At 53.3% G+C, this 24777-nt stretch overlaps 1 protein-coding gene across 1 annotated transcript; it reads left to right on the top strand.

Annotated features, from left to right (window-relative positions):
* Window positions 1–11960: 11960 nt before the first annotated feature.
* On the top strand, window positions 11961–12950 carry LOC132320205 (olfactory receptor 5AP2-like). The gene has a single exon (XM_059832476.1). It carries the CDS (start codon window positions 11961–11963, stop codon window positions 12948–12950), a length of 990 nt encoding a protein of 329 aa, XP_059688459.1.
* Window positions 12951–24777: the final 11827 nt, after the last annotated feature.

The raw sequence follows: 24777 nt of genomic DNA, 5'->3' as shown, positions 1-24777 counted from the left end.
GCCCTGTCCCCAGCTCACACTCAGTGTTCAACACCCCACCCTGAGTCCTTACGTGTGCAGGTGACACTGGCATCGTTTGCGTGGGTGCAGGGCTGGTCCCTGGGGGACCCCCTGGGGCAGGAGGCGAGAAGGGGTTCATTCCCCGCACACTGCAGCTCTCTGTCCCAGATGGGACCCACACCTTCTCCAAAGTGAGCTGACCCGGGCACGGACAGGGCTGTGCCACACTTCAGCTCCCTGCAGACCACGTTGGTGGCTTTGGGACCAAAGTCTGAGTCACAGACAGTTTTCCACTGGTTCCCATCACGGATCTCCACACGTCCTGAGCAGGGGCTGTCCCCTCCGACCAGCTGGAAAAATCCTAAAGAAACCAAACTCCTGCGCATTCCTAGAGCTCCCTGGCAGTTACATGCCCACATCCCACCTCATGTCCAAGGTGGCTGCAGGTAAAGAGCCCCACAACGACCCCAGCAGCTCCCAGTGGGTGCAGATGGCACAAACACAGCAGGGACACCCTGCTGCTCCTCAGACATCAGCACTGCACTTGGGGGTTTGCTTCTCTCCCAAACCCCCAGCCGCAGGAACTGCTCAGACAAACTGCTGCTGCCCTGGAGACCCTGGGCGGCCCAGGACTGGCCCCAGGCACTGCAGCACCCGGAGCACTTGAGCCCAAGGAGAGGGGCCCTGGAGCTGTTGGCTGCTGCAGCCTGCTCTGCCGGCCGAGCTCAGGGCCAGGCTGCAGAACCCCTTGGAGCCACCAGAAATGCACCTCATTCCTGGGTGGTTCTCGGGCTGTTGGGGAACTGCTGTTATATGGGACATCGCTCAGGACACAGATGCCGTGTGAGCGTACCTGCGGTTGCTGTCGCCACCAGCCCCCAGCTCCAGCACCTACCCGGGGAGGGCTCCTCAGCCAGGACCAGAGGGCACTGCCAGGCATGCACAGCCCCGGCCAACGGCTGGGCAGAGGGCAGGAGAGTGGGCAGAGGAGCAGCTCTGGACTGATACAAGCTCCCAATGCAAGGACTGGCACCAAGGAGAGCCAGAAAGTGCTGGCAAATGCCCTGTGGCACAGGGCAGCCAGCGGCTGTAGGCAGGAGAGCCTGGGCAGCAGGTCAGCACTGCCGGCACAGGGTTGTTTCCCTGGGGGCTGGCTCTCCTGGGCTGACCCTGGAAGAGGAATGAGGTAGCTATGGGCCATGCTGCTCTGCTGCCCAAGCCCAGTGCTCTTCTCCTCTGAGCAGCCCCTCTGCTTTGGGGGACTCGTGCCGGCCAGGGAACACAACCCAGAATTCCCCGGCCACCTTGGGCCCTTCCCTGGGGCTGTGGGTGGCCGTGTGAGTGGCTCTCGGTGCCTCTGCTATGGGGGGACCTACTCCTCGGTGCTGCCAGATAGCTCCTGTGTGAACGGGAGGAGAAAGCTGGGAACCAACAGAGACTGCGGGGCAGGGCGGGCATTCATCTCCCAGCCCCAGGCACCCATGGAGGGTGGGCTGAGCCACATCGGGGGTCAGGCAGTGGTGGGTTCCCACTGGAGTGTCCTCAGGGACTGGGGAAACCAGCAATGACAGTCCCAGCTCTGCAGTGTGATGGGCCCCACCAGGCCCTTCTCCAGTACACCCTTGTTTCCCTGAGGGCACAGCCAGGTCCCTTCCCCCATCCCAGTCACAGAGGTGGGGAACGGGCTGGCCCCTTACCTGAACACCTCACTCCAGCGTCCTAACTGTGATCACAGTAGTGTTGACCCCATCCGTTGTGCGTACAGTCAGAGAGGGCAGACTCGGTGCCACGACAGCGAACATAATCCATCCAAATGGGGCCAGATCCTGGCCCAAAGTGTCCGTACTGAGGAGCTTCAAGAGCAGACCCACAGCCCAGCTGCTTACAAACCACTGCGGCATCGGCCATGTCCCAGTCGTAACCACACACGGTCCCCCACTGGCCCTGGTGTTGCACCTCCACTCTTCCAGCACAGCGTCCGCCACCATTTTCCAGCCTCACCTCCGCAGCCCCTTCAAACATTGACATGGGACCCGTCAGGAGAGTTCAGAGCCCCAAACTGTAGATCTGGAGCTCCACCCTGCCCAGGCTAAGTCACAGGGACCTGGGTGGAAGCCCTCCCCATTCTGGGCTGTCCCCAGGGCAGTGTGGGGGTCTCTTTTCTCCCCATGGGCTGCAAAGGGCTGGGGGTGCCCTTTGGCTGACCTGCTGTGCCATTCACCGCCTGTACAACCCTGTACAGCCCTGTGCCCCCAGGCCCACAGCTCCCTCTCCCACCCAGAGAGGCACAGGGAAAGGCAGAAGTTTGATTCACTTGAGCACCTTCTGCCCCTCATCTCACTGGCACATGCCAAGAAACCACATTCCCAGAGGTATCCCGATGAGCCCACTGGTGCCCGCTGGCCCTATCTGTGGGACAAGGAAGCCGGCACTTACCCCTGCACAGCTGCACCCACAGGAGCAGCCACAGCACCCGAGGGGACAGGAGTCCTTCTGTGCCCATCCTGAGCCTCCTGCCCTGCTGGCACAGCCCTGCTGCGCCCCACTCCCTCTCACGGCTGCCGGGGACTCAGGCGATGGCAGGGGACTATGTCTCTGCAGATGCTGGCCCAGCTGCAGGAGGACCCAATCGAAGCAGCAGCACCTTTTTAGACGTTATCGGGAGCTATCTCCCCTCCGACACGGCCCAGCCCTCCAATGAACTTCTCCAGCGCCGTTCATGACCATATATGAGGCATACATATGTCCCGCTGCGGGTGTCACGGTCCCTGTGGCGGAGGATCGTCACGGGACAAGCTGGGTGTGGAGGAGAAATGGGTCTGTCACCCCTTGAACCTTGCTGTGGGGACTGGGAGCACTGAGCATCTCCTATGCTGGGCTCATCCAAGAACCCAAGAGGCAAGCGTCCAGCTGCCCCTGAGATGTGGGAACCATGGAGCTGGGGCTGCACCGGGGTCTGTGTTGGGACGGGAAGGAAACAGCCCCTGCCCCTGCGACAGACCCCGCTGTGCTGGGAGCAGCAGCTGGGCAAGGTCCTTGGCCAGGGGAAGAGCTCCATTCCAGGAGTGCTGGCTTGCCCGTCCCTCCCCAGAGAGCCCCACGGTGGGTCCCTCGCAGGAGCCAGAGCTGGGACATGTCCCTGCCCTGACAGCAGACATGCAGCCCAGAGCCTCAGATGTGTCCCTAACTCTCAGCCTGTCACCGAGGGGCCGTTATTCCCCATGGGCGGATCGGGAGCTGGAGCCTGCAGGTGCACAAACCACAGCCCACGTGGCCTCGCAGCGCTCGCCGCGCTCCCCCCGCAGCGCCCGGGGAAGGCAGTCTGTGGTTTCCTGCTGGCACCGTGCCCAGGCACATCCCCGCGGTGCCCCCGAGCCACCCCCACCCCGACTGCTCCAGCCAGGGCTGCGGGGGCTGCTCCTTCGGCCTCGCAGACACGGGGCCGGGCAGCTCCTGTCCCCTGTGATGCCCCTCTGATGCACACGGATGTTCTGCACCGAGACCCACGGCCATGAAGTGCCATCAGTGACGTGACATCACACCCTCCTACTGCCACCGCTGTGTACTGAGCAGTTATGGTGACGGTGACCTCACACCCTCCTACTTCTGCTGCTGTGAGCTCATGAGTTACAGTCACATGTGTGTGTGCTGCATTCGGGCTTCTGCTGATGACGGTTCTTCCCAAAAGCCATATTTGGGTGAGGTCTAATTATTATTTTGATGCCATCAGAAGCACCCACACAAGTCATACGCCTGCTCTTGGCCTAAAAGCTTCTCCAGCACCAGTGAAATCACAAGCTCGTACACAAGCCATGTGCATACTCCTGGCCTATCCGCCACTCAGCCGCAGGTGATGTCACAACATCTCAACCCGCCCTGTGCCAGCTCCTGGCCTATCAGATAATAGGGCATCACTGACTTCACAAGCACCTACACAGTCCATGGGCCTGTTCCTGGCCTATCAGATATTCAACTGAGAGTGTCCTCACAAGTACGTATCTCTCCATCTGCCATGTACTTGCCATGGAGGTACTTGGGCTCCAGTGACCTCACCATGGCCTGTGCAAGCCATGTACCTGGTCCTGGCCTATCAGCTACTCAGCCATGAGTGATATCACAACTACATACCCAGGCCATGTCTCTCCCCTTGCCTAACAGCTACTCGGGCACCAGTGACCTGACCATCACATATCCGCCTATTGACTATCTGCTCGCCTATGAGATATGAGGGAACAAGTGACCTCACCCAGCCCCTCACTCATTCCCTGGCAGGATGGCGGAGACAAATGGAAGGGCAAAAGTGAGAGAAAACTTCATGGGTCAAGATAACGACACCTTAATAAATGGTGAAAAATAAAAAAGGAAGGACACAGGGGATGGAGAAGCACTCCCTCACACCAGCAGACCAATGCCCAGGCAGTCTCAGAGCAAGGGCTACTTTGGAGAAACTCCCCTCCCACTTTTAGTGCTGAACAAGATGCCATATGGCATGGAATATCTCTTTGGCCCGTTCGGGGCAGCTGTCCTGACTTTGTCCCCTCCCAACCTCTTGTCCACCCTCAGCCTCCTAACTGTGGGGTCAGAATGAGAAACAGAGGCGACCTTGACACTATGCAGCGCTGATCAGCCATAGCTACAACATCAGGATGTTATCAACGCTGTTTTAGCCACCGGCAGCTGCCTGGAGCAGTGGGTTTCTCCATGCTCTGCTGCACACTGCCTATACCTTTTCACTACCAGTCTGCCATGGCAATGCGCTGGACCAGTTCTTCTGTGAAATCCCCCAGATCCTCAAGCTCTCCTGCTCAGACTCAGACTGTCTCTGGGAAGTTGGGATCCTTGTGGGTGGTTAGTTTCTGGGTATTCTGTTTTCATTGTGCTGTCCTATGTGCAGATCTTCAGGGCCATGCTGAGGATGTCCTCTGAGCAGGGACAGCACAAACCTTTTTCCACGTGCCGTCCTCACCTGGCCACGGTCTCTCTGTTCATCAGCACTTCACTTTTTGCCTACCTGAAGCCCCCCTCCATCTCTTCCCCATCCCTCGATCTGGTGGTGGCTGTTCTGTACTCAATGGGACCTCCAACTCTGAACCCCTTCACCTACAGCATGAGGAACAGGGAGCTCAAGGACGGCGTGGAGAAATTGATCCAATGGATCTTGTTCCACCAGCAGTAACCTCCCTCCCCTTCTCTGCAAGTTCTCCCAGAGCTTGGCTTAGGCCAGGCCTCTGATATCTTTCTCCTGTGATAATTGTAGTCATAGGTACCTGCTCTGCTTCCTACCACTTCCCTAGAGGCTTCATCCTGTCCTGTCTGACCCTTTCACAAATGCTTTGAACGCTGCATCAGATCTGGCCTCCCTGACAGCATCTCAGCAATCAAAGGGGTCTCCTGAGTGCAGGGCCTGAAGGCTGGGCTGTCCTTAAAAAGCTGCTGCCAAGAACAAGCCCAAGGAATTAGACTTGAAAAAGGTCTTTTCTGATTCTTTTCTCCCTGTGTTGGGGGCAATAAGCTTGTGGCAGCTCTGAGATCTATTAGACAGCAAGTGGAGCAAGACTCTATTCCTGGTGTCCAGAGGCCGTGTGGATGCTGCATGAGCTCTCCATTACCTCCTTACGCTGCCACATGTATAGCAGGGCTGATGGCATATATTGTTCCCTGTGGAAAGGAGTCTGGAGGGGTCAGGAGAGAAAGGACACTCTCCATGTGCCCTGGGGAGGGCAGTGAATCGAGACTCAGAAGATGAAACACCCTCAAAGGTGAAGTTTTCATAGAAAAAAGCACTAAATCCAGATACCCACAAACCATGACCCTGCAGTTCTGTGGGAGCCAGTGAAACTGCAGCAGGCACAGGGAAGGGAGACGGCAGAGATGCGGGAGCTGCCTGAGGTGCCCCAGGGAAGGGGCTCTCACGCTGTCTTGGGGAGCAGGGCTGGTGGGGAGGCAGAGGGGGACAGAGGCAGGCAGGGCTGGGCATCACTTGCAGCATGAATGCGGGAGAGACAGAGAGTGACTGGCCTGTGTCTCCTTGTGCCCTTGGGGCCAGCTCCAGCCCTGGGGCTGATGGGGAGGCTGAACAGCCTCAATGGCCCTGGAGCTGCTGTGCCCTTCAGAAGGGCTGGAGCTGTGGTGGGAGTGCCCAGAGCTCGGCAGCAGCCTGCAGCGGGAACTGCCATGGGGCCGGCCCAGACTGGGCTGCTCTGCTGCGGTGGTCTGGGGAGAGGGCAGGGGAGGTGGGGAGAGCCAGGGAGGGGCTGGGCTGGGCTGGAAGTTTGTTGGGAGCGGAAAACAGCGCTGCTAGCTGAGCTGTGTGAGTGTGCAGGGTGGGAGCACACAGCAGTGTGATCGCGGTGCACAGCCAGGCCTTTTGGAGAAGGACGCAAGACATCAAAGGCAGAAAAGAGAACGCCTGGTCTGTGCCATGGTCCCTGGACACCCTGAGGAAGCTTCCCCATGAACACTGGCCAAAACCAGCCCTGAACTCTGGCCATTTCCACCTCTGGCAGTACAAGCAGCTGTGGGCAGGGACTCTGCTGCATGGCAAACTCCATCTTCCTCCTGGGCTCAGTGCGTGCAGGGGCATGGCCAGCCCTGTGCAGTTGCAAAAGCCTACGTGGGATTCAACTGGGGTTGGGCAGGGGTGGGCAGCGGTGAGAGGCTGCCACTGCTGGAGGAAGAAGCATGGGTGCCTGCCCAGGGTCTATGCTGGGCAGAGATTTTCCCACCCCGAATGCACCCTGGTCCATGCAGTGCCTGCACCATGGGGCTGTGGGGCCATGTGGGGCAGTGGGACTTGTCCGACCCAGCTGAGGAGGTCTTCCCTGCTCCCCCCACAGTCCCCAGCTCTGCCCACTGTCACGCCACGGGCACTGCCAAAGTCCCTCTGTGCTAAGTGATGAGGTGTCTCTGTGTGCCCTTCTCTGAGCCCATGTAGCCACCCACAGTGCTTCTCTCTGCTTGGAGCTGGTCACCGTGGGCTGCCTGCATGGTCCCAAGAGATCCTGGCCAGACTTGGCCTTGGAGATGGGCTGTGATGCTCCTCAGCCCACAGCATGTGCTGAGTGCCAACCCAGGAATGTCCCCTGCAGATGAGCTCATGCTGTGCAGGAGACATGCCTGAGCCCTGCACGATGTCCTCACCCCAGCATTCTTCTGGGTACAAAGGGGGACTGGACCATCGGATCCTGTCATGGATGAGTGGAATGCACCTCATTCCAAAGAGAGAAGCAGCAATATGTTTTACTGAGGTAAAATAAGAATTTGACAGACTTCAGTAAGTTCAATGGAATTTCACAAAGTTTTACAGTAGTTTGACAATGTTCAGTAAGTTTGATGGCAAGGTTCACCTTATTAAGTACTGCATGGAAGAAAATTGAGTTAGAATCGAGTTAGAATGATTCACACAGAGATTGGTGATGCAAAGAGTAAGGAGGAACCTCGCATTGAGTCACGGGGTTCAGAGTGGACCTCCTTGCCTTCTAAATACCTTTTGGAGCCTGGCGGTGGCTGTATCCAATCTTAGTCTCAGACCTGGTCAACGCTTTATGTCGAATGGAATCGCCCATACAATGTTTATAATAATATTGAGTAGCTACATGGATTAATAATGTTTCATAGTATTAAATCAGCACGCTGTCAGGCACTTAGTGAGGATCTGTTGCGGGTAAGGGATCTCTCTGCCTTGGGTAAGGAAGGATCTCTCAGTTTCAGGAGAGGAATCTCTAACCTTGAGAGGTGTCCCTGCTCAAGGGGAGAGTCACCGGGCATATTGTCCAGCTGCAGTTCAGGGAGAGCTCACATTGGGCCCATCCTGATGGTAATGTTTATTGGGTGAAGTGGTTGGCTGTTAGTCAACAGTGTAGACAAGATAGATGCTGTCGTTTTAGTTCTGGTATGGTGTTCTGTACTTTGGTTATCTTGCACTTTGGGGTTTTGAAACCACCTTTTTAAATAGTTTTGAAGACACTTTCACTCCCATGTATGCGAGCCAGGTGCTTTCCAGTTCTCAAGTTCTCCCCAAGGATGTGACGCCTGTTGCTCTTTAGTCAGCCGGAACCAAGGTAAGTGTGTCCATCACACATAGGAGCAACAGCACACATTACTGAGCCCACTGGGCCTCCCTCTCCTGCCTTTCCAGCCTGGGTAGAGGCAGAGGAGATGCTTCTTGCAAAGTGGAAGCCCAACGGGACTGGAAGGAGTCATGTCCACTGCTCCTCTCGGGTAGCAAAGAGCAAGGGAGGCCCCTGTGCACCTCCCGTGCTGACCCGCCTAGTGGATGAGGGGAAGGCTGTTGATGTTGTCTACCTGGACTTCAGCAAAGCCTTTGACACTGTTCCCCACAGTATTGTCCTGGAGAAGCTGGCGACTCGTGGTTTAGACAGGTGCACTCTTCGCTGGGTAAAAAAGTTGGCTGGACAGCCAAGCCCAGAGAGTTGTGGTGAATGGGGTGAAATCCAGCTGGCGGCCGGTCACAAGCGGAGTCCCCCAGGGCTCAGTTTTGGGGCCGATCTTGTTTAATATCTTTATTGATGACCTGGATGAGGGGATAGAGTGCTCCCTCAGTAAGTTTGCAGATGACACCAAGTTGGGAGGGAGTGTTGATCTGCTTGAGGGTAGGAAGGCTCTGCAGAGGGATCTGGACAGGCTGGATCGATGGGCCGAGGTCAATTGTATGAGGTTCAATAAGGCCAAGTGATGGGTTCTACATTTTGGCCACAACAACCCCAGACAATGCTACAGGCTTAGAGACGAGTGGCTGGAAAGCTCCCCCGCAGAAAAGGACCTGGGGGTGTTGATTGACAGCAGGCTGAAGATGAGCCAGCAGTGTGCCCAGGTGGCCAAGAAGGCCACCGACATCCTGGCCTGTATCAGAAATAGTGTGGCCAGCAGGAGTAGGGAGGTGATCGTGCCCCTGTACTCGGCACTGGTGAGGCCACACCTCGAGTACTGTGTTCAGTTTTGGGCCCCTCACTACAAGAAGGCCATTGAGGTGCTGGAGCGTGTCCAGAGAAGGGCAACGAAGCTGGTGAGGGGTCTGGAGCACAAGTCTGATGAGGGGCGGCTGAGGGAGATGGGGTTGTTCAGTCTGGAGAAGAGGAGACTGAGGGGAGACCTTATGGCTCTCTACAACTACCTGAAAGGAGGTTGCAGAGAAGTGGGTGCTGGTCTCTTCTCCCAAGTGACTAGTGACAGGACTAGAGGAAATGGCCTCAAGTTGCTGCAGGGGAGGTTCAGGTTGGATATTAGGAAAAAGTTCTTTACTGAGAGAGTAGTGAAACATTGGAATAGGCTGCCCAGGGAGGTGGTAGAGTCACCCTCTCTGGAGGTATCCAAGGAACATGTGGATGTGGAATTGTGGGATGTGGCTTGATGGGCATGGTGCTGTGTGGTGTGGGTGGGTTGTTTTGGTGTGGGTTGTGGTGTATTTTGTGGTTTGTGGGTGGGTGTGGTGTTGGTTTGGGTTTTTTTTTTTTTTTTATGGTTGGACTTGATGATCTTACAGGTCTTTTCCAACCTTAGTGATTCTGTGATTCTGTGATTCTGTAATTCTGTGATTCTGTGAGAGAGGAATCCTCTCTGGAAGGACATGCCGACTGCTCTGCTGCCTTCAGTTCCCAACAAGCCAGGCCCCTCTGCCTCAGAATGTCTGAGGCTTTCTGGTTTCATATGAGTTGATGAAGATGCTGTCATCTGAAGGGCAGGGAGGTGAACGCCATTTCGGGGGACTTTCCTGTCCTGCTCACCAAATTCAGAGATGTCTCTGGTTCAGTTGCCCTGCCTCGGTTTACATTGTGTTTCTGGGGGGTCAGCACTGCCTGGAGCTGTAGACACAGTCTCCACCTCCTCACAGCTTCCATCCCACCAGGGAGGCAATCAGATTGGTTTTACTCTCTGCAAATCCTCAGGAGCAGGAATCTTTAGAGACTCGTTTGTGCCATAAACCCTGGGACACCTCAGAGGGCAGGGAGCCTTGAGGTGCTGCTGGAGACTCAGCTCAGGAGCTGCTGGGAGAAGAGGGCAGAGGCAGAGTAAGGAATGAGCCCTGGTTCGGGGCTTGCAGTGAGGTCCAAGAAGTGAAGAAGTGGTAGGGAAGGGGCAGAAGGTAAGACCCTGACCTTGGATTACATTGCCATGATCCATCAGAGCAGATGTCACTGCTTCATGATGAGGACTGTGCGTTTGTGCTGGATGTGCTGAGGGTGAGTGAAGGCTGGGTCTTATTAGTCAAGCTGCTGGGTCTTTGAAGAGAAGAAATGAGAGCAGAGAGCCCTGAGTGTCAGCCTTGTCCTTTCCTTCATGTCTTCCCACCCCACCTCCCACTTTCCTCCGCACACCCCCGAGCCCCTGGCACTGCATAGTGAGATCCCAGGGACAGCCCGGGGACACTCTCCCACCTTAGCTGGGCGGGGTCGGGGGGGAGCATTTGGGCAGGCTGTGTGGGGCCAGATTGCCTGTGCCCTTCACTTCATCTTTCACAGGGCTATTTCAGTCTTGCTTTGTTTTACTTACTGCAGGTATCAGTTATTCGGACTCGCTTTTGGCAAACTCTCAGAAGAGTTCCTGCGATTATCATGCCTGGAAGAGATGCATTCCAGCCCAAGGGGTGGGTGTGAGACACTTGGAGGGAACTGCTGTTTCAGAGAGCTGTGTTTCCTGGGCATGAGCTTTCTCCAGTCATGCACCAAGGCATGTACCTGGCATGGCCCATGCCCCTGAACCTGATCCTCTCCCACTCACCCCCATGCACCCTGCAGAGTCCAGCTCAATGTCCTACTTTTTTCCGGGAGCCCCACAAGCACAGCTGCCCATGCTGAGGTCCTGCTGCTGGGCTGGGATTTGCAGGCAGGCCACCCCAAAGCCCTCAGGAACCTCTGCTGAGGAGGGAAAAATGTGAAGCAAATGGTTCTGCCCAGCAGCTTTTAATCACAGAATGATGGAGCAGCTGGGCTTGGAAGTCACCTCAGGATATCATTCAGTCCAAGCTCCCCTCCTAAAAGCAGAGTCAGCAAGAGCAGGTGGCTCAGGACCATGTCCAGTTGAGTTTTGAATATCCACAAGGATGGAGCCTCTGTAGGCTCTCTGGACAACTGTTCCAGTGCTTGACCACCCTATCTTTAAATGGAATTTCCTTATATTTCAATGTGTCCTTTCTTCCTGGCACCACTGAAGAGAGTCTGGCTTTGTCTCCTTTCTTCCTCCCATCTTTTCTTCCTGCACAACCTCTCCCATGTGGCTTGGTTGACTCCCTGCTACCCCTTCCCTATCTTTATTTGATTTCCTCCTTCCCACCTTTTGACCCACAATGTGGTTTTCAGCATGCTCTCTGGCAGTCCCGCAGCACAGTCCCTTGGCCATCTGAAGCAGTAACTCCTCATTTGCCCTTTCTCAAGGGAAGAAATTGGCCTGTTGGCTGATGGGGGAGGAGTGGGGTGGGAATCCTTCCCTTCTCATGTGAATGATTCAGCGAGCTGTGGCCACTGACCCTGCGATGTGCCCATCCCTTGCTTTGGAGGAAGGGTGGTGTCTGGCATGGCGTTTCATAAACAGGGATTTTTTGGATAGTGAGTTTTGTTTTCTCTGGCACACCTTCTCTTTCCTGAGAGCAGAAGGATGTCCATCCTCAACACCTATAACACGTCTTCCTGGGCATAACCACAGGCATATCACATTGTCTGTTTCTGCGTGAGCAAATGCACATCATGGATTTATTCTGCAGTGAGAAAGACTTTCCATTGGGCAGCTCGCCTCTCGAGTCTGCAGTGGTTCTGCTGGGATGAGTGTTCTTTACCCATCAGGAAAAACATTTATTTTGTGCTTTCACTAGTTATGAAACACAAACAGCTAATGTGAAGACAGCAATGTCCTACCGAAAAAAATGTTGAAGGTAAATGCTGAAATGAGTTTCTTTCTCATAGCCCCTCTTTGTGGCTACTGAGGAAATAAACGACAAACAAGACTGCATGGCCGACGGGGAAAGGGACAACAGGACATCATCCATGGATTTTGTGCTGCTGGGAATACGTGATGTCCCCATGCTCCAGAGCCTGCTCTTTCTCCTCTTGCTTATGATCTACTCAGTCACCATGGTTGGGAACATCCTCATCGTTGTGCTGGTGGTGGCTGACCGGCATCTGCACACCCCTATGTACTTCTTCCTGGGCCATCTGTCCTCCTTGGAGACCTGCTACAGCTCCACCATCCTGCCCCAGCTGCTGGCCAGATTCCTGACTGGGGACAGCAGTATCTCTGGTCACGGCTGCATGGCTCAGTTCTACTTCTTTGGTTCCTTTTTGACTACTGAGTGTTACCTGCTGACGGCCATGTCCTACGATCGGTACTTGGCCATATGCCAGCCCTTGCTCTATGCAAGCCTCATGACCTGGAAGGTCTCTCTACACCTGGCAGCTGCATCTTGGCTGGGGGGTTCACTGCTGCTGGTGGTAGTCACAGTCTTATTATCCCAGTTGCAGTTCTGTGGTCCCAAGGCCATTGACAACTTCTTCTGTGATTTTACCGCATTGCTGGAGCTTGCCTGCAGCGACACCAGAGCAATCACAATTGTTTCTTTCATATTTTGTATCTTTGATGTAGTTTTTCCCTTCCTGTTCACACTGGCCTCCTACATTTGCATCATAGCTGCCATCCTGAGGATCCCATCCAGCACTGGCAGGCAGAAGGCCTTCTCCACTTGCTCCTCTCACCTCACTCTTGTCACCATTTTCTATGGCACCCTTTTTGTTGTCTATATGCTGCCCAGAACAGCCCCCCTGAGACACCTCAACAAAGCTTTCTCCTTTTTCTACACTGTCCTCACACCCCTGGTCAATCCCTTCATCTACGGCCTGCGGAACAGGGAGGTCAGGGAGGCCATCAGGAAGGTGCTCAGGAAAGCCCTGCCTTGCACCCAGAGCTCACGCTACCTTGGTGACACAGGCAAAAGACACTTCTAGCTCCTTTGAAATCTCTGGATACCAGGTTGCACTTCAGAAGTGCATGCCTCTGAGATTGCTTGTGGATTGGCAAGGGCAAGAAAGCAAAAAGTCCTTGGAGGTAAATACCGTTGTTTAAAAAACAATGTTGAAAGTGTCATGGGTTTGCTTGTGCCTTGATAATAAACACCTTGTTGGTCTTATGCGTGGGAACTGTTGAAGTGTCAAGATTTTCTTTTCTAGAGGACATAAGAATGTGTATTTGGCCTAATAATTGAATCCTTGTAAGGACCATTGCGAGGGCATCTTTCTGACTCTGCGTTCCCAGTATGGGAATCATCTTCCCCTGTGATGCACATTTCCAGAGCATGAACCTCACATGTCAGCCACAAATGAAGGTCTACTCTCAGCGCATCACTTAGAAAAGCCGGCCATTTCTTAGGCATCAGTTGGGGATGCAGCAGCTCAGCAGCTGAGGAAGAAGCCTTTTCTTCTCCTGCTGCAAGGGGAGGTGGAGAGGCTGGAGTGGGGGGAGCAGTTCCTCTTTCTGAGAGCTAAAACAAGATCATCCCCTGGATCTCCCTTCCCCCACTTTTTCCTCCCCTCTTCCCAGAGAAAGGAGCAAATCCTGGCTCCAGCTGTGCTCCTCCTCTGCTACAGAGACCGGGACAGCCACTGCCTTGCCCCAGCTCCTTCATCCTTGGGGGATCAGGCTTTCCACCTCAGCCCTCCTTCCCCACTGGCTGGGGCTGCCTGCGATGGAGGTCATTTTCCTCCGAGCAGCCCATAAGGTGCAGTGTTTTGGATTGGGGACCAAAGCCATGTTGATAACACACCAATGTTTTAGCTATTGCTGAACAGTGTCTGCACAGCATCAAGACCATCTCTGTTTCTCACACTGCCTTACAGTGAGGAGGTTGAGGGGGCACAAGAACTTGGGAGGGGACACAGCCAGGACAGCTGACCCAAACACACCCAACAGGTCTTCCGTGCCATATGGCTTCATGCTCAGCAATAAAAACAGAGAAGAGGGGTGTTTTGGCTGGGTCCCCATCTGGGGACTGGTGGGGCACTAGTGTACTTGTGGGAGGTTGGTAGTGATTGTAATGTCATCACTTATTATTTTAAGGTTTCTGTGTTTTTTCTTTCTTCTTTGTTCCTCTTTCCTTCACTTATTAATCTCTTTCTGTCCTAACACATAACTTTCCTCCCTTTTGCTCTTCCTATTCTCTGCCCCCATCCTGCTGGGGTGGGGAGTGAGTGAGGCACCAGTGGGAGGAAGCCAACTAGGAGGCTGCTTGGGGAGGAAGCAGAGAGGGCTGCCACAGGGACTGTGCTGGGGAGATGATCTTGTATCCCCTAATGCACCCTGGTCCATGCAGTGCCTGCACCGCAAGGCTATGGGGCCATTGGGGCAGTGGGACTTGGCTGGCCCAGCTGAGGTCTTCTCACCCCACAGTCCCCAGCTCTGTCACCCGCAGGCACTGCCACAGTCCATCTGTGCTGGGCGGTGAGGTGTTTCTGTGTGCCCTTCTCTGAGCCCATGCAGGCACCCACAGTGCCTGCCTCTGCTTTGAGCAGTCACCATAGCTAGATTGCAGGGTCTCAGGAGATCCTGGCCAGGCTGTCCTTGGAGGTGGGCTGTGCTGCTCCTCAGCCCACAGCATGTGCTGAGTGCCAGCCCAGCAATGCTTCTTGCAGAAGAGCTGAGAGTGTGCGGGGAGCATGTGTGAGCCCTGCAGGATGTCCTCACCCGAGAATTCTTCTTGGTGTAAATGGGAACCACGGATCCCAAAGTAATTTCTGCTGAGTGAGACCTGTGAGGTCTGCACAAATGCTCACAGCTGTTTTAAAAGGAAAAAATAATGCCTCGTGCTCTAACGGCTTCAGTGCAGTGGGGGTGCACACAGGCACAACTCTGATACCCTCCTCCAACACCATCATGACCAAAGAACAAGCCACTTCCATACTGACACTCAGACCCGATATGCCACAGCTCCTGCCAAAGTTTGTCTCTACTCCAAGCCCATTTCCACACAGCTTGTGCTAGATCAGGTGCTGTTGACATTTTCTCAACAAATTCAGAATATCTCCGTTGGCTGACACACAACCTTTCCTGGGCCCTTCCTCTGCTGATTGGCTCTTGAGAGATTTCTCAAACAGCCCCTAAAAACCAGCTCTCTCAACCTCTTCTGGTGCATAATGTGCTTCAAGTCAAAACCACCTTTCTGTCCTCTGCTGGACTATCAAAAGTCTATCAGGGACTTCCTCGTGCTGGGGAGACCCACACTAGACTTGGCAGTCCTGATGTGGTCCCCAAATAGAGGGGAAGCGTCACTTCCCTTTCCCTCCTGGCTGTCATTTTGCTAATCCCACTCAGGATGCAGTTGGCGTTCCTCATCCCAAGGCCACACTGCTCCCTCCTGTCCCATTTGCTGTCCACCCGGACTCCCAGGTCCTTTTCTGCAGCGCTGCCTTCCAGCCAGTCATCCCCAGCCTGGCCTGTTGCATGGAGCTGTCCCAGAACAGAATCACAGAATCAGTACGGTTGGAAAAGACCTGTAAGATCATCGAGTCCAACCTGGAAAAAAAAAAAAAAAAAAAAAAAAAAAAAAACCCAAACCAAAAAACACAAAAAAACCCACAAAAAAACCCCACAAAACCCACGCCACACAACAACAACAACAAGCCACAACCCACCCAACACCACACAGCACCATGTCCATCAAGCTACATCCCACAATGCCACATCCACATGCTCCTTGAATACCTCCAGGGAGGGTGACTCTACCACCTCCCTGGGCAGCCTATTCCAATGTTTCACTACTCTCTCAGTAAAGAACTTTTTCCTAATATCCAGCCTGAACCTCCCCTGGCGCAACTTGAGGCCATTTCCTCTAGTCCTGTCACTAGTCACTTGGGAGAAGAGACCAGCACCCACCCCTCTGCAACCTCCTTTCAGGTAGTTGTAGAGAGCGATAAGGTCTCCCCTCAGCCTCCTCTTCTCCAGGCTAAACAACCCCAGCTCCCTCAGCCGCTCCTCATCAGACTTGTGTTCCAGACCCCTCACCAGCTTCGTCGCCCTTCTCTGGACACGCTCCAGCACCTCTATGTCCTTCTTGTAGTGAGGGGCCCAAAACTGAAACAGCAACAAGATGAATGTGACATTTGTCTTGCTTCAACTTTGTGCAGATTACAGGCAGCCCATTTTCACAAAGTTGTCAAGGACTATGTCATCCACCTCTTTCCTCATCCAAAGGGCCCATCGTGTCATCGTTCAAAGTATTCAGGTTAGTCAGGCACAATTTTCCTTCTTGAGTTCATGGTGGCAATTCCCAATCCCCTTCTTGGACTTCAGGTGCTTGGAAATGGCTTCCTGGACAATTTGCTCCATCACCTTGCCAGGGACAGATATCAAGCTGACCAGCCTGTAGTTCCCTGACCTACTTTTTGCTCTTCATGAAAATGGAACCTCCCTGACTGCCATGGCTTTCCCAGGCAGACATAAGCAGACACACAATGGCTTTAGCCAGCACCCCCTGAACCCTTGTCTGCAACTCTTCACCTCGTGTACGAGTGAGAGTCGGGTATGACCAATCACCTCACTGATACTCTCTCCACATGCTCTTGGTCACTAGGCACCCTGCCCCACTGAGCAGTCGGCCCACAATTTTCTTGGCTTTCCTTGGGCTTCCAGCACTCTTACCTTCTTGCTACCCTTTGCATCACTCAAGCAGTGCCCAGCCTGGGGGAAGCTCTGCCCTGGGCATGAGTAGGGTGGAGGGATGAAGAGCAGGGAAAGCGGGAAGAAGACAGAGCAGCTCTGCAAAAGGCCAATGGGGAACACATTGCTGAAGCTGGGGCTCCTACCTGTGGGTCGTCAGTCGAAGCCTCTCCCAGCTCAGCTACTTCTGCCCTGACCCAGGAGCCCTTGTCCTGGTGCCAGCCCTGCCTCAGTGCAGACTGGAGCGCAAGAGGTGTGCTCCTCAGGGACGTCCCTGTGAGCAGTCCCAGCCCAACCCCACAGATGGGGGCTGCCCTCTCCCTGCCCAGGCCGGCCAGCCTGGCAGTGCCAAGAGCCCATCCCCTGGCACCCCACTGCAACCTGCTCCTGGAAGGCTTGGTCAGAGCCCTCCAAGGGAGCTGGAGCTGCCTCGGGCTCAGGGGAAGGCTGGTGGCAGGAGGGTGGGACATGGGCACAGCACAGCAGTGCTGGGAGCTGGGGCACCAACAGGGAAAGGGGGGTGCGACCCATGCCCTGGGCTGCACACAGGGGCACTGGGCAGCTGCTGCCTCTGGGGTTGGCCAGGCTACCAAATCGGGGGCAGGTGCCAGATCGAGGGTAGGAGCGCTGGGATTTTCTTGGACTTGCAGTGCAAACGTGCCTGTGGGGAGGGCAAGTGGGCAGGCTCAGGCACAGGCAACTGCAGTGGCAGGGGTGGAAAGAAAGTGTGCTGGCCTCCTGCCATGCCTGATCACCTTTACCCATAAAAGCCTGGAGGGGTCTTGTGTTTTCACATGGTTCTCCTTGAAGATGAAGAAGTTTTCTGAGGCCCCTTTGTCCTCCAGGGCATTTTCCCATGAAATCCAGCACAGGAGTTTCCTGAACAAGAAAAAATTTCTATCCTGAACTCCAAGGCTCTGATGCTGGCATTTGTTTTGCAGTCCTCTCTTGGAAATTTAAACCTGCTGCAAGTTCTGGAAAGCACCAAATGCTGCTTTTTGTCACTCCTGTCACTGAACTTGACCCTGTCCTTAAAAGATGAAGAGTGGTAGTGACCATGTGAGGCACGTAGATCTAGGTCAACCTCACTGCTCGTTGTGAAGTTCCTGTGAGGTTCAGTGTGATTGAGGATTAGCTGGCTTAGTGTTACAGTGGTACTTCCCACCTTCATCATCACTTGCATTAAACTCGCATTTCTTTCTCTTACCTGTGCTGTCCCACCTCTACTCAAGTTGTCATGTTAGAGGAACCATGACTCCTCGTAAGCCATCTGCACACATGTACCTTAAATGCTGACCTGCTGGAGCTTCAGTGCACAGGGCCCTTGAGACACTTGGGGATTGGGCCAGCAGAAACCTCCTCAAGTTTTACAAGGAGAAGGGGCAGAGTGGGACTGGACTGGAGTCTGAGGAGAAGGCCCTGGGCATTATGAGGGATGCCATATGAGCCACTGGGAAAGGCTCACCATGAATATACGCAGCTCCTGCATACGGAGCTGCATTGTAGCATGAACACCCAGACACGGGGAGTTATCTTCCCCCTTGACCCAGCACTGGGTGTGACCACACCTGTAACAGTCTGTGGGGCTTTCCATTCTGAAGAGTGGGAAGGAACAGGAGAGTGTCCAGAGGATGCCTGAAAAGGTGGGTTTAACATGAAGCACATGACCTGTGTGGAGAGGCTGAAGGACCTGGGCTTCCATGCCCTGGTGATGTGGAGGCTCGTGCGCGAGTAAGAATGTAGCCTGAAATTAGGAGTTTCAGGTGGTTTCAGGGTGTTTTCAGAGATGGTGGAGCTTTCCTTTGCAGTGGGAAACCACATGAGAAAGGAAAAGCATGAAAAAGTGCAGCTTGGGAGGCTGAGGCTGGACAGGAAGAGAAAGAGATGTGCCTTGAAGGGTAGTGCTGTGGTGCCAGAGGTCACGCAGAGGGCGCCTGGATCAGCGCAATGCTTTGTGTTTCAAGGCACAGGCAGGGAGGAAGAAGAGATATCAGAAAAGACAGGGAGATGCCACGGTGGGTGCAAGGTGAGGACCTAAGTTTGGTGTCCACAGCCTGCAGGTCTTTGTCCCCTTGGCTATGGCAGCTGGCTCTGCTACAAGGGCCTGAGAGCAGACATGTTAGTCTCATGGAACTGGGGCCTCATTACTTCCTTGCACCCCCCCAGGGAGGCTGGGAGGTGTGGTACCTTCTCTCAGCATTGCCCACCCCACATCACACTGCTCCAGGAAGAGCCCTGAGCTCTTTGGTGAGGGACAGGGTCCCCCTTCGCAGGGCTGACCACTTGCCATGATAAAATAGATCAAGTTTTACTCAGCATCAGATCCCCCTGCACAGTGCCTTTGCCTACCTGTCATCACAGCCTCCGATTTTCTACTCGAACAAATGCATGGGGAGGCTTGGTCTGTAATGGCCCCCAGAGGGGCCAATTAATGCTCCAAGACACTTTGGCTTTTGCTTCTGACTTTAACTCCTTGAGAGCTTGTTCAATTTCCTCTCAGTATCTGAGGCTCATGGACTCAGCACCAAATACCCCATGGGGCTCGTTAAAGTGCAGAAAGCCCTAATAAGGCACATCTCTCCCATAAATTTCTTCAGGGCTTCCAGACTTGTACAGATAATTGGAAAGGTCTCAGGAGTCTAATTAAAGTGGAAGATTTCAATCAGAACTCAATAAAAAAGCAAGTTTGTTTTTTTTATTTTAGTTTTAAAGTGTTTTAAAATTATTTTTAAATCTACAGAAGAAGAGATAGCAGCTTTCTCCAATTGATATTGATGCAGAAGGTCTCCTAAGGAGGTCTGGAGAGGTAGCAGCAGCCGTCTCCTCGAGGTCCCCCACTGTATGGACACCTTTCCTCCCCACCTCCCCAGCCCCACCATTTCTCTCAGGGGCTGCCTGGCACTTGCATTCTTTTCCTACATCAGACTTCCACACTGAAGTCTGCAGCTGAGTGTTACAGCTCCTTTGCACCAATTCCCACCCGATTTACCCTGAGACTTCGCTGTAAATTGACAGAGGATTCTTATTAATTTTGAACAAACAGAAGTGAAGGGAGAAAAAAAGAAATGAAAAGACCCAATGGACTCCTCAACTGTATGCCAAGTCCAAGCCTCCAATAAGGTCCACCTTCCTCAAGCACTGAACAACCATAAAACAAATATGTTTGGCAGACAGATAAGAAATGATAAATATACACACAATTAGTGAGTTGGCTAAAGGGACAGTTTGGCAGATTCAATCAACTTTGCCTTATTCTTGGCCAAATTTCCATCCCAGAGCCTTGTCAACAACTCATGTCTCTAGAGATCTCCCTGCCCATCCACCTGTGGTCACATCTACCTGGCTGCCTGTGCCTCCTGATCCCATGCCCACCTCCGGCAAATGAAGTTGGGGTGTTGTGTGGGAACATTTTACAGTCAATGTTCAAAGCATTCCTGAGTTAGGAGTGAGAAAGAAATGAACCTGTGTGGCATCAGGTGCTTGTTAACATCATCACACTTAGCAAAAGCCTTCCTCGAAGATGGTCTCTCCTGGAAGTCCCTCTGCAAGCATGCCAAAATTGAGATGCAAGACTAAACTCCTTACAGTTGCTGCACACTAACAAGCTCCCAGGGGAAAGTCAGTGAGCGTGGAGGGCCATGGCAGGAATCAAGAGCCCTGGAGGTTTAGTAGGGCCTGCCGAGGGCTGTGGGTGATGAAGCTGCTTCAGGAAATTGAAGTGTGCCTCCCTGGGGGCTGATTGACACGCGGAAGCAAACTTCACAACTCACACAGAGTTAGAAAGCAGGCATGTTTATTGCGGCACCGCGTGCAAGGGGATTTCTCCACAAAGCTTGCACACAGGGTTAAAATCATGACAGGTATTTAAAACAATTAACAAAGTTAGTTGCGCCTACTGGTTCTACCCCTTAATTAACTATTGGCTAATACTTTTCTTACTTCATCTTAAAGTTACAGTTCTCTTAATTCACCACGCATGCTCAGAGAGTAGGGTGCTAAATTGGGTTGGGGCTTTTCTAGCTAGGAGGTGTGTTTTTTAGTATTAAAACGAGATTATAATGAGACAAGTTAATTCTAGGGCACTATGTTGGCAGTCTATTCTATATTTCTACGATCCGTCCTTGTGCTAATCATTATTGCTAGTCAGCAGAGAGTCAGTGGAGACAGTCTTTATCTCTAATATGTCTAAGTTCCGGGTGCAGTTGTTACAAAGTATCCTCTCTACATTTTTCTTTCTTACTTTTAACCCTTGTTTCTCAAGATGCCCTGTAACACCTGTGTGGCATCAGGTGCTTATTAACATCATCACACTTAGCAAAAGCCTTCCTGCAAGATGGTCTCTCCTGGAAGTCCCTCTGCAAGCATGCCGAAATTGAGATGCAAGACTAAACTCCTTACAGTTGCTGCACACTAACAAGCTCCCAGGGGAGAGTCAGTGAGCGCGGAGGGCCATGGCAGGAATCAAGAGCCCTGGAGGTTTAGTAGGGCCTGCCGAGGGCTGTGGGTGATGAAGCTGCTTCAGGAAATTGAAGCGTGCCTCCCTGGGGGCTGATTAGAGCAGAAAACCAGAGGCAGCAATCTCGGGATGACAAAGAAAGGAGACAGAGGCGTCCTATATCAGTTAGCCCCTTGGATGTGCCCTGTCAAGCCAAGGGGGCCCGTGCTCATCCCCAGCCCATCACAGTGATGATGCTTTTGGTCTTCAGCAGCTGAGGTTTCCCTCTGGTCTCAACAAGGGCTGATACAGGCAGAGTGCCTACCCACCCTTGCCCCTCAGACGTGGCACTGTACAGGTCACCTTAAGCCTTTGCCTGTACCCTAAGCCTAGTACCTAAGCTGGAGCTCTCATCTTTAGCCCTTCCCTCAACACGAATGCCAAAGCAGAAACACTCACCACATGTCTGCAGCCTAAACCCAAACCCAACTCCCTAGCCCAGTCTCCAACTCAGAGAAACATATTGGAAAGGCCAAGATTAGTGGGAGCCTGGGCTGCAGGGATCATACCCTGGTGGGATTCATGATCTGAAGGGATATATGCCAGGGGAAAAATATAGTCAAGACCCTAAACCTTGGGAAAGAAACATTCAGTTGTTTAAGTAACTGGTAAATGGGACACATGTGCCTGACAGTCAACAAGTCCAAGTGCAAGGCCCTGCACCTGGGTCGGGGCAAAGCCCAGTATCAATACAGACTCGTTGATGACTGGATTGAGAGCAACCTCTGGAGAAGGACTTGGGCACACTGGTGCGTGATAAATTGGACAAGAGCTGGCAATGTGCACTTGCAGCTCAGAAAGCCAATCATACCCTGGGCTGCATCAAAAGAAGCATGGCCAGCAGGTGGAGGGAGGGGATTCTCCCTCTCTACTCCAATCTCATGCTACTTCATCTGAAACACTGTGTCTGGTTCTAGGGGCCCCAGCACAATAAAGACATGGAGCTGTTGGAGCGGGTCAAGAGCAGCATCACAAAAAATTATTTGAGGGCTGGAAGACCTCTCCTATGAAGAAAAGCTGCGAGCGTTAGAATTCACAGAATCACAGAATCACTAAGGCTGGAAAAGACCTGTAAGATCATCAAGTCCAACCATCAACTAACACCACCATGCCCACTAAACCATGTCCCACAATGCCTCGTCCACATGTTCCTTGAACATCTCCAGGGATGGTGACTCCACCACCTCCCTGGGCAGCCTGTTCCAGTGTTTTACCACTCTCTCAGTAAAGAAATTTTTCCTAATATCCAGCCTGAGCCTCCCCTGCAGCAACTTGAGGCCATTTCCTCTTGTCCTGTCACTCATCACTTGGGAGAAGAGACCAACACCCACCTCTCTGCAACCCCCTTTCAGGTAGTTGTAGAGAGTGATGAGGTCTCCCCTCAGCCTCCTCTTCTGCAGACTGAACAACCCCAGCTCCCTCAGCTGCTCCTCATCAGACTTGTGGTCCAGACCCCTCACCAGCTTCGTCGCCCTTCTCTGGACACACTCCAGCACCTCTATGTCCTTCTTGGAGTGAGGGGCCCAAAACTGAACACAGGATTTGAGGTGTGGCTGCACCAGTGCTGCATACAGGGGCACGATCACCTCTCTACTCCTCCTGGCCACACTGCTTCTGATACAGGCCAGGATGTCGGTGGCCTTCTTGGCCACCTGGGCACACTGCTGGCTCATCTTCAGCCAGCTGTCAATCAACACCCCCAGGTCCTTTTCCACCGGGCAGCTTTCCAGCCACTCATCCACAAGCCTCTAGAGTTGCATGGCGTTGTGACCTAAGTGCCGGACCCGTCACTTGGCCTTGTTGAACCTCATACAATTGGCCTGGGCCCATCGATGCAGCCTGTCCAGATCCCTCTGCAGAGCCTTCCTACCCTCAAGCAGATCAACACTCCCTCCCAACTTGGTGTCGTCTGCAAACTTGCTGAGGGAGCACTCAATCCCCTCATCCAGATTATGGATAAATATATTAAACAAGACTGGCCCCAAAACTGAGCCCTGGGGGACTCTGCTTGTGACCGGTTGCCAACTGGATTTCACTCCATTCACCACAACTCTCTGGGCTTGGCTGTCCAGCCAGTTTTTTACCCAGCGAAGAGTGCGCCTGCCTAAGCCATGAGTCGCCAGCTTCTCCAGGAGAATACTCTGGGAGACAGTGTCGAAAGCTTTACTAAAGTCCAAAAATTGTTCAGCCTAAGGACAAAAAGGCTCCAAGGAGGCCTTACTGCAGCCTTTCAATATATGAAGGAGTCTTATAAGAGAGAGTGATATTTTAGCAGGGCCAGTAATGACAGGGGCAATGGTTTTAAACTGAAAGAGGGTAGATTTAGATGGGACATACAGAAGACATTTTTCATAATGAGGGTGGTGAGACACTGGAAAAGGATGCCCAGAGAAGTTGTGAATGCCCCATCACTGGCAGTGCTCAAGGTCAGTTTGGACGGGACTTTGAGCAATCCGACCTAGTTAAAGATGTCCCTGAAAAGAAGGGATTGGACTAGGTGATCTTTAAAGGTCCCTTCAAACCCAAACCATTCTGTGAGACTATGATTGCAGATGTGGCCACACCAGTGCTGAGTCGAGGGTGGCCACGATGCTCCTAACACTGCCCCGTATGCAGCTGGCCTTATTCATGCTGAGCCTTTCCCAGTGGCTCATAGGGCAAACCTCATAACGCCCAGGCCCTTCTGGTCAGAGTCCAGGCCGTCCAGTGCCACTTTGCCCCTTCACCCCTTCTCCTTGTAAAACTTGAGGAGGTTTCTGTTGGCCAAATCCCCAAGTGTCTCAAGGTCCCTGTGCACTGAAGCTCCAGCACATCTGCCTTTAAGGTACATGTACAGACACCTCATACTGAGTCGTGGTTCCTCCAGCACAACAACTTGAGCAGATGTAGGACAGTACAGGTAAGAAAAAGGGGTTACTAGTGTAATGGAAGGGGTGATGAATGGAAGTTCCACTGTAACAATCTCAGAAACACCATGGCAAGAACCAAGCATCAGAATGCAGGGCCAATGAGGACACCTTATACAGGCACAGGGCCTGGGAGACCTCCGGGTGTGGTGTGGGTCATCAGGAAGAGCAGGAGGAGAGGAACCTGCAGCCCAAGGTGACTGCTGCATCCCAGGAGCACTGTTGTTTCATCCAATCCATGCAAAGGCATCCTGCATGCTGTGGGGTGTTTCACAATCACGTGCAATAGTTGCATGGGAGCCTCACTATGGAGGCAGCCCAGGAAGCAGAACCAGGTGGGGAGCTGGAGCTACATTTTCTGATAGTGCTTACACAGCCCTGAGTATTACAGCAGGGAGTGAGAGTTGGCCCTTACACCAGCTACCACTGTGAAGTAGAGGACCTACTGTGGGTGTGTTTGGGGCCCGGATGGTGTCACCTGTTGTCCTGAGACCTGTGTGGACACTCTGGTTATGGCCTCATTGAAGAGGAGTCCAAGCACCCCCAGCACTCTGTGAATATCCAGAGGAGTGAGGGTGACAGCAATGGGCAGCCCTGAAGCATGTCTTCGAATCCTAGAGGTGTTTCTTTCCAAAGAGCGGCAGGGCATGAGGTAGAGACATTTGTGTGTAGAAGTGTGCCAGGGAACACTGCCTCTGTGTAGGAGAGTGGCCTGATCATGCA

Source organism: Gavia stellata, chromosome 34 (genome assembly GCF_030936135.1).
Source record: "Gavia stellata isolate bGavSte3 chromosome 34, bGavSte3.hap2, whole genome shotgun sequence".
NCBI classification, from domain to species: domain Eukaryota; kingdom Metazoa; phylum Chordata; class Aves; order Gaviiformes; family Gaviidae; genus Gavia; species Gavia stellata.
Note: the sequence above shows the minus strand (reverse complement) of the source record. Positions and strands in the feature narration are given on the sequence as shown.

Excerpts from the sequence above, each read along its gene's own strand:
- LOC132320205 (XM_059832476.1), top strand. The coding sequence starts at position 11,961 with ATGGCCGACGGGGAAAGGGACAACAGGACATCATCCATGGATTTTGTG.